Source organism: Myripristis murdjan, chromosome 15, assembly GCF_902150065.1.
Source record: "Myripristis murdjan chromosome 15, fMyrMur1.1, whole genome shotgun sequence".
NCBI classification, from domain to species: domain Eukaryota; kingdom Metazoa; phylum Chordata; class Actinopteri; order Holocentriformes; family Holocentridae; genus Myripristis; species Myripristis murdjan.
The window spans coordinates 22,007,722-22,017,998 of NC_043994.1; the positions used below are offsets into that span (position 1 = coordinate 22,007,722).

Sequence of the window (10,277 nt, forward strand, 5' to 3'; positions counted from 1 at the left end):
TTAGCACCCAGAGCGCTTAGTGCTAGGAGTTAAATATATATATATATATATATATATATATTTCAACTTTTAGGGAAAAAAAAGCTGCATTTTGAACTTGGGTTTTCACTCGGCTCACAGCAACAGCAGGAGCCGTGCATGCTTGCTCCAAGCGTTTCTTTTGCGTAGCTGGATAAAAAAAAAGCCGTGGTCGGTGGAGGCAGGGGCTAAGCCTTCTACAAAGGCGCTCTGTCAGCTTTGTGGGGACGAGGGCGCTGAAGCTGAGGGGCAGCAAGATGAGATGCTGCTGGAGACCCCAGTCACTTCAGTTCAGGCTAAAAGAAAACAAAAAGCTACAACTGTCACAAAGCAGCAAACCTCCACTGGACTCAGGGGCTTTCCTTGAATCTTCCCTTAATGAAGTTGTATCATATTGAGATCTTCATATAATGGGTTCTGGATTTTATTAGCCCTTACTCTTTCACATCAAGTTTTTACAGAGGTTGGATTTATGTTAAATATGTATGTAAAGCTTTAAATCCCTTGCTGGTGTCTATGGGTAATGCCACTAACCAAGGTGTATTTATAGTTTATGGAGATACACTATCCTTGTGGTGACCAACCAGTAGAAACTACTCAGAGACACACAGTTTCAAAAACCAAAAGCAAGTAAATACCGGGTAAGAACCGGGTTCATGCCCCTGTCTCGTCACACATCGTCCTGATGATGTGAGCTTGAGCGAGACACTGACTGCACTCCAGGTGAGCAGGCAGACGTGAAGGACAAAAATAATGGGAAGGGGATTATTTAAAGTATCACATTATCATTACTATATATGATTAAACTATATTATCAAGGGAATTTCACAAAGTAGGGAAGATACCCAAGGTTTTTGGGGCCATGAGGAAGGTGTTGAGTAAAAGGCCAGATTTTCAGAAAATGATGGTATTACTAAATGACTTTCAGAGCAGAAATAGCAGCATTTGTCTTTCTATGCATAGATTTTTTTTTTATGGTATACCTGTATGTATACTGTAGTTAGTTTGCAGATGACGATTATTTGATAAGCCTTAGGCCACATCAGTTTATGGTTTGCAGTTGAATTTTACATTTTACAATATGGATCCCAACTATGGCTAGAAATACAATCTGTCAGAGAAAACCATTCAGGGAGCTACAACAAAAACAAGAGTTTTAACCATCATATAGGCCGCTGCAACTAAGTGGGTCTACAGTCATTTTTTTTTTTTTAAATTGTACTGTGCAGCTGCATTTTGGTCAGTTGCCTTTTGATTTTTATTTTTCATGCCCAAGCAACGAGGAAGTAGACCAGTGTAACAGTGCTAAATTTGTCCATGAACTAATTTGACCCTGGAGGGATGACTTTGCTTGTGTCAAGTTTTATGAAAGAGCTAATTTGTTCTTGGGCGAAACTTGCAGAATATAGAACATGGAAGTGGAAGCAAGCAGTGGAAGAGAAAAAACAGTTTCACTGCTATCAAACTTGTGAATGTGGGGCCATGCTCAACTCATTGTACTATACAAAGACTATGCTGAATATATCTTTATTGCTAAATTTATAGACTGAGTTAACTGTGGAACTTCAGAAATCTTAAAAAACAGGCCCAATTTTTCCTCTATAGTGCACAATTTGCATGATGATAGGTGAGATTTACTGTTTTGTGGAAGTAGGAGAGAGAAGCCTCGACAGCCTCTTCAAATCCTCACACTTATCTACAAAGAAGTGATATAAGACATACATTTAATTCAGATTTTACTCCTGACATACATCACATACAGCTTAATCCAGTTGTCATTTTGTCTGTTCATACAAAAGTCATCAGTGTAGGCCTTGCCATTCTTTTCTTGATCAAACCGACCGGCAACTCATCAAGGGAAAGGGATCAAATAATACAGTTATGTTTAAATAAAATTACAGTCCTCCAGAAGACAACAATGGTAAAAATAATCAAAAGTCTATTAAAGGCAAGCAACACAGGCAATGAGCTGGATTTCATTTAAGAAAATGTAGAAAATCAGTTCTTTATCTCAAATGCAGCTTTTTAAATAAAGTTGGCACTCATGTTGCTCAGTAAATGTAAGACCTAATAGGTTTTTGTCATATTTCCCTTCAAAGCAACATAAGGGCTTCAAGAATAGCCAATCCAATGCTGTCGCATGTTGCAAGTGGATTCACCCGCTTTTTATCGCAACCTACAAAATAGCCTGATGCTATCATGACGCTGCCACAAGAAATAACCTATAAATACAAAGGAGTCTCACTCAGTTTGTAAATCTGCCAAATTTAACTGGCTGTGCAACAAAGGGCCAGTGCGAGTGATTGGAACACCAAACTAGCTAATAATAAAGAAAAACAATCAATACGAAGAAAGAAAAACTTTTCTAAATCTCTGTCTCTAGATATTAGTTTAATTTTCTGAAAATCTTTGATCCTAGAATATTGCTTAAAGTTGTTTATCTCATACAGCCCGTTTAACTCATCTTTATTAAGGGTGCCAGTTGCTCTGGAGGGCAGTGCATGATACAAAAACAAGCTTATTTATTGATATAACCTGTTAATTTTACAGTTAATAAAATTAGTACATGTAAAGTGCTAGGCAAAAGGACCATGTTAGATTGTTCAATAGGTCTAGACTAAATCAGTCTCAGTACAAGGATATAAAATGTTAATTTTCCATGAGAAATACTACCAGGCTATGTGTAATTGTGTTATGAATTAAGACACCATATGCAAGCGAGTACAAAATCCTCATTTATGTTTACTGCATTAAATGTCATCCCTTTTCACCAGTGGGAGGATAGTTTGGCAAATGTTCTGGACCAAAGGAGTAACTCGTTCTGCAGAACTTCTTTAATGATCACTGTGTCATGCAGCCAGATTGCCTCTGTGATTCTGTTTCAATCCATTTCTTCTCGATTTCCACCTGAAAGCACAGATTTAGGTAAATGTCACTTGTCGCAAAGCAGTTTCTTATTTGATTATCTTAATAGCATCAACACTGAGGGTGGTACGTGCATTATGCAAGACTGTTACTTCTTACCTGACAATGATAACGTGTCCAACTGGTCACATGCTTCTGTGGCTGGATGTCGTTTACAGTGCCCAGCGACTTTATCCTTGTTTGTGACACAACAGCTCCCATAATTTCACATTCCATGGTGACAAAAGGGTACCAGTCATTTGGGATCTCCTGATCAGATCCCAGCTCTAGCTTGCAGGAAAATGAATGGGGATGATCCACTGCTGCTGGGAAGAAAACAGAGCCACTTAATGGTGCACAGACTGTGGTCAAGGACAAGGACTAGCACAAGAAGCTAATAAAAACATCTCCACTTATGCTTTAGTTTTATGCTGAAATTTAGTCTTGCAGAAATGAATTTGTTACCTGTGTTCTTAGCAGGAAGTCTGTCGATCCTCCAGACGATAGCTGAATATACATTCTCATACTTGACAGTGCCGGTTGACACCTGCATTACAGGCTGTGACTCTGCAGCGCTGACAGAGCCCAGACAGGTGTTTCTGTTCATACGGGCTTTCAGTGATCTCTGTCGCAGCAAGGCCACTGTTTGTGACACTTTGACCCAGTCACCTGGTACTGGCACATGGATCACTATGTTCTCACAGAGCGGCTGCATTGTGTCAAATGTCCCTGCAGAGGAAGGGAAGGCCGCAGACAAGTTAAGGAAGGCTTGGAGTTCCACATAGGCACCTTGTACCGTGACCATGGCTTTGATTGAAAAGGGTAACTCTGTGCAACCCAAACCCATTGTCTTGTATCTCATCAGCTCCACCCTACAAGCGTCAGGGGGCGAGAACTTAATCAGCCGGGATCTCTGAAACTCCGCCTCATTGATGCATCTGTGAAAATGGCAGTCAGTGATCTCCATCCAGACTTCGTTACCGTCCTCGGATCCGTAGCTTGAGTCAAAGCGAAGCAGCCCGAGATCGTTAAGGGCCAGAAAGCAATACCCTTCCCCATTTAGAAAAGCGAGGCAGTGGATCTGTGTAAAGGCTGCCCGCTCCATGACTCCGCCAGTCTTATCCAGCTGTACCCAAATATGATCAGTAATCTGCAATGACAGCTCCTGCTCCTCGTAATTCCGTCTTTGTTGGTGGGGCATACTCAACCTGAAGATTTCCTCCTCCATGGAGACTAAAAGATCCTCCATGTCGCCATGCTCTGTGGTGCCAAACTTCAGCAGTTGCTCTATCTCTGCCTCATGGGTCACCTCCAACTTAGGATGGAAGCGTTTCTTCTCTGTGTATGAGAAATGTTCCACTTTGACGGTGAGGATTTTGCGGGGCTCGCCATAGCTCTCCAGCTTAAGTTCTGATAGCCTGCAATGAGGGAGAAGCTGGAACTCCTTGAAGGGTTTCTCCAGCCCTTTCTCATAGTACATCTGCAGCACACCTCCTGGCAGCAGGCGGAGATAGATTGGACCCCACTGTCGAGAGGACATGCGGTTCTTTTTTTCTGGAATCCTGAGCATCAAAGACCAGCCATCCCTTTTCTGGCTCCGAAACAGACCTCGAGGAACAAACTGTGATGAACCCTCCCTCACCATCTCGGTTCTTAGTTCTGTTTTGCAACTTAATTCTCCCTCTCTATCTCGCTCTATCTCTGCTTCATGGTCTTTTTCTGCTCGTAGGCCTTCCAGCTTGTGGCAAATGTAGGAGTATGAGCTCTGGAGTTGGTCGCGTGGTGGCTCACTGCCATCTTTGGTCCGGATAAAGAAGCGTGGTAGGCTAACATCCGTTTCCGAGTCTGAGGAGGAACTTTCCAAATCTGCATTGTGGCTAGTTCCCTCCCAGAAGGGATTGAAGTGTCCCGACTCTCCCTGAAAAGAGGGGAACGGGCTTGGTCCATCTGAGGTTTGTGTCGCTCCCTCTGGGCCTGGGGAGGAGACAGATGTGGTAGGTGTGCTGGAGAAGCTTTGGAAGAATATGTTCTTTTCCCTTGTGTTGAAGTTAAATGGAGACATATTGTTAGGAACCCCGCTCACAGGAGTGCAAAAGGGAGTGTTGCATGGCATACAGGAACTTCCATTAAGACTTGAGTGGATTTGAGGCGATTCCAGGGAACTGCTGAAGCTCCAGGAAGGATCTCTGACAGGCGGAAGCACCAGTTTCAGACCATTAGGGCGGGGTATTGATGCTTTGATAAGTCCTGATGACTGTGTGGGCTTCTGAGGTGATGAGACTGGTGTATTCTCATCTTCAAATGTCACCCAGTTTGAATTATTTGTAGAACACATGGCTGAGGTTATTTGGTGACCAGGTACAAAACAACAGTCCCTCCTTCGTTGGTGTAACTGTCACCCACTTCAGAGGCCCTCTCCTGTGCAAGAAAATTGGCAGAATTAGACATTCAAATTGGCAGTATCTTATCAGTAACCACTGACACTGTGTGTATGATGCTGAAAGGAAAAATCGATCTAAAGACTATCCAAAAATGCAACGCTCATAATCTAAAACAGCTCAGTCTTGATTTGAGAGTGTCTTATCCAGTTAAGGAGAAACTGACCTTGTGTACTTTGGACAGTAGCTAGGATGATTCTATAGGAAATCTATAGGCATTTTTCTGGCTCATATCTGTAAACAGCAACTAACTAAAGCTCATTTTGATGTAACAGCTGGAATTAGCATCCTATTAGTGTGCAACATCCATCTGCAAGTAGCTGTCAGCTGAGCAGCGCCAGATTTCCTTTCTTAATGACATGACAGATTAAAGCCTTTTTTATTATTATCTCTTGCTTTTGGAGAGGCCTGCATACAAACAGGCACTAATTGAACCGTCTTCGTTCACACTATATGAATAGCATGGAAAAATCATTTCACATTCCCTGAAGCCTTTAATCTAAAATGTAGTATGTGGGTCTGATGCTGGGAGCCTCACAATTCAGTATGTATCATAATACATGGGTGAGGCCTCAGTATAATGGTGCTGTGATTCTGTACCTGTAATTCTAAACCACACATTGAAATTTTGTACTACAAAGCAGGACCCTTCATTCATTTCACCTATAGAAACAGATATCAATCTTAAGGACAATACTGTTTGAAAAAAAATCTTTTAGTTCCACACTGACGATATGTAAATAACACAGAATATTGGGATAAACAGCATTGTGATATATAGTAATGATACCACATATTTAGCTTATCTCTTTACATACTCTAAAAGTGGAGGTTTATTTAAAAAACGCCTTTGAAGACCACTTTATTTAAAGAGTCAGCCTAGGGCTCTACCAGGACTGGGAATCAGTGGTAAATACCAGTCATCTGCTGTTCAAGGATTTTGTAATGCAAGCTGAGGAGGTGAAATGTTGCATTTTTTAATTACCATACTTTAAAATGAATGTAGCCTAAATATTTCATAGCAAGCCTACTCTAAAATGAGTATAAGAAAGTTAGCCATGGCAGCAAAGATCCATCCTCATTAACCAGCATGAAGTCAACTGTGAGAATCAGGTTATGTGGTATGGCAGCTGGTTCTGCATGAAGCTGTGGAAAGAACACAGCTGGTTAACTGTGTTATGCACGACTGCACTGTGTGTACAGACCACAAAACTGGAAAACAAATGCCTCATACTCAAGGGCTGTGTACATTGTGCCATATATGTGTACACATTATTTCAAGGGGGAAACCAAATATTAAAACAAAACACTGAAACAACAAAAAAGTCACATACCCAGGAACCATTACTTAATCTTCCACCAGTTCTAAAATACTAAGGCGTAGCCTAACTGTGGGAATACTGCTACGCTATGATGTCAGGCTTCGTACAGCCAGAGGCAGAGAGCAAACATGCTGTAATCTTTATACAATCTAGCAGTTAATTTTCCTGCTCGTCTATCACTGCAGAATCAAAATAACAATTTGGCTTTGATGTGCTGGTAACGCTGCTCACGCCAACACCAGGCATGGAGAAGCCACTCTCAAATGTGTTGAAGCCACATCTGCCATAAAGATATAGGGAAAATAATTGAAAGCAGAAAGTCACAATTACAGCCTCCCTACTCCCTTCAAGATCACAGCCATGACTTGCATGAAGAAGACAACCAGTGGCAAGTTCCTCTAGCTATAAATAAACAGGGAACTGGGGGCTCTGATCCCGGGTAATGGGTTGACATGGCTTCAGTCAAAGACTGGAGAACATCATTCTAATGAGAGGATGTTTGGAGTGGTATACAGACATTTCCACTCATCCCTTCCCCTGTCTTATGGAATCACTAAGCTCTGGTTCAGAGAGACAGGCGTAGAGAAGGACGAGTCCTCCATGGGGAGATCGCTGTGATCCACAGAACTGACAGTCCTGCAGACTCACTTCCAGCCTGCAGTCTCCTCCAGCTCTCCCAGGCAGAGGCAGCACAGAAATGAGAGGCTGCTAAATCTACAGAGGACAAAGGAAGACATTCCACACATTCCTTGGGGACAAGCCGCTATGCACACAGGAAATACCAGCCTACTCCACTCATGAGTACTGACAACAAATATTATCTTAATGACATTTTATCAATTTTCAGACATGTAGCAAATTTGCAGCTCCCTAAACTGCGGTGTCATGATTGGCAAAGTAAGCAAAAAGTGACAAAGAAGGAGCCTACGAGGCCGTGAGGATTAAGACAGGCTCATTACAGTAATTGACTAGCCCACTTACAAACAAATTAAAATACTCCTGGGGATTACCAAAACCATTTTAGCCTAATTTATGATCTCAAAGCTTGGGATGCAGCCAAGGTCCCACCAATAATGTGACGCAGCAGCAAAGAAAACGTAACTTTTAAAAAGAACGTCGCTCATGTTTTTTTTTTTTTCCCTCAAGCTGAATATACTGTAAGTAAAGCCATGTGTTAATAGGCTATAACCAAACAGCAATCTTATGTCAGACTTACCATTGAATATTAGAGGTGACTAATATGACCATGACCATTCAAAGGATGGCAAGGACAAATCCCTCATATGACAGGAAGCTATTTTAAACAGTCTCGTGACAATTGATGAGCGAGAGGAAAACCACAGTGGTTTCAAATATAAAACGGAGCTGAATTAGAACATTTGAACTCTGAATTAAAGGACAGCTGCTTCCTGGACATAAGAGACAAGTTCCTGTTTGCCTGTCTGGATGTTGCCTCATAATCTTCATGGTTTTGTAAAGTGTTTGAGCTGTAGCTACACTACAGAAAAAAAAAAAAAAAAAAAAAAAAAAAAAAGGCCAAGAGAAACTATCCTATTTAATCTGACAGGGAAAGCATTCCTGCTGTTACCGCAGAGACTCTGTAATCTAGTGCAGAGCTGAATAATCTGATGACCCATTTCCAGCAGGTCAGCTATGAGCACTGGCTGCAAACTGAGCCCCCTGTCCTGTAACCTTACTCGGAGAAAGCACTAGAGAAAGTTTTAGGGGTGCTGCTTCCTTGTCTTGTACAGCACAGCACTTAAAAAAAAAACAACAACAACACTATGACTTGAGGTTACACTAATTCTGACCTTTGCTTCCAAGCTTGCCTGCATTACTGTTCAGATTTGTCCCAGATTAGACTGACATGATTGGAAAAATCGAGTGAACATGGACAGGAGGCATATGTGTCACCCAGCCCTGAAAATAACCCTGCTGCACTCCACTCACTGACCTATTGACTTGTTACACCAACTTGATTTAAAAGGTTTAAATGAAAACTCAAAGTAAACCCATGTGGGACAAATTCATTTAGGCACATACTCGAGAATATACATTTCATAACATAACAAAACAGACCACAATACATTCATGTGGATGGCATTCATTTGTATATTTAGTGGCCAAAACATAATCTTGATTTTGCATGTTGTAAACAGCGCATAGGAAGCAGATCTCTAAAGCATGACTGTCAAATGAGTGGGACAAAACAGTTTTGTCTACTTTCCTGGAAGCTGAGACATTTTTGTTTTTCCTCTACTTTGATGGACGAAATGTATCTTTGAGCCCGGAGTTTGGCAAAGGCCGATTTAAACACAGAAACCAGATCCAGCACTGTGGTGGATAAAAACGATGACTCATAAAATAGAGTTTCTCTCGTAAAAACAGCAGAAAATGAAAAAAAAAAAAAAAAAAAAAAGTATTAGGAAGTTGTCATGCACAACTCAGCCAGGCCCGTGTCCGGAGCCGAGAGGCCCACTCCTTGGCACAGAAATGCTCCATTGTTTTGATGCGAGAAGTGTGTAAATAGTGAGTAAACTTTGGGCCAGACTTTACTTTGCACAGTTATCACAGCATACGCCATTCTCTCACTGCTACACTATGACTGACACGGCTGTCCCACTGAGCCAACATTTTTGAGGAGTGGACCAAAACATTTTTTTTTTTTTCGTTTCTTTTGCGTGACCCCAAAGTAAGTAACAGAGCTCTCTAAAAGAAACCGTCTGTACAGCAAGAACCCGAAATACTCACAAATACACAGCTGTGGCTCACAAAATCAGGCCATGGTTGCCTCTGTTTTGCAGGACACGTCTGATTTCGGATGTCGGTCGCTTTCCCCCAAAATGGCAGAGCAAAAAATGTAGAGTTTTAACAGCGCAGCGCGGCGCTCCGCTTCCCGACTTCACACCAACTGGAAACTACAGAAGTGAACAGGCTGGGACGGATGCTGCCTTCATGGGCTGTCGGAAAGAGCGGTATCAGAGGAGGTCTTCACGTGAACGTCACACAAAGTACTGCATATGGATGGGAAAGAGGAAATTCCTGTGGTACCGGACTGCCCCTATATATATGTGACGTTTAATGGACGCGTTTTAGAGCATGTCAAAATAAAAAAAACACACACACACACACATTAACCTTTGGCTAATAACTAATTAAAACATCAGTTACATTCTCAAGGTCAGAAGGTGCTACTTTAATTGCTGTAACTGTGTACGTGTACTTTTTTTTTTTTGTACTTTTAAAGTCAATAAATGTAGTTTGACTCTAGTATTACACTGTGCAGCATTTAAAAACACACCAATTACTCAGTCTTTAGGCTCTCCATACTAGAAAACTGGGGTGAAGTGAGAGATTTAATAAGTTTAATAAGTTTTTTAATAAGCACATTCTGCTGAATTCCCATCAGATTCAGCTGAAATTGAGAATAGACTTTAAAACAATTGAGTCCACTTTTAATGAAGCACTGCAACTTGTATTTGTTGATTCCTGCTTTGTGTTATCTTTATTTTCCTCAAGAATCTAGTTTGAACTCTGCCCTGTCCTATTTATACTGTCTTGATTTCTAAAATTAAAATGCCAACAAAAATACTTT

At 41.4% G+C, this 10,277-nt stretch overlaps 1 protein-coding gene across 1 annotated transcript; it reads right to left on the bottom strand.

Moving 5' to 3' along the window:
- Window positions 1–1,737: 1,737 nt before the first annotated feature.
- On the bottom strand, window positions 1,738–9,567 carry ston1 (stonin 1). Its single transcript, XM_030070071.1, has 4 exons — window positions 9,434–9,567; window positions 3,388–5,340; window positions 3,043–3,245; window positions 1,738–2,925 (listed from the first exon to the last, which is right to left on the bottom strand). The coding sequence occupies exons 2-4, from the start codon at window positions 5,255–5,257 to the stop codon at window positions 2,860–2,862; spliced, it is 2,139 nt and encodes a 712-aa protein (XP_029925931.1). The 5' UTR covers window positions 5,258–5,340; window positions 9,434–9,567; the 3' UTR covers window positions 1,738–2,859.
- Window positions 9,568–10,277: the final 710 nt, after the last annotated feature.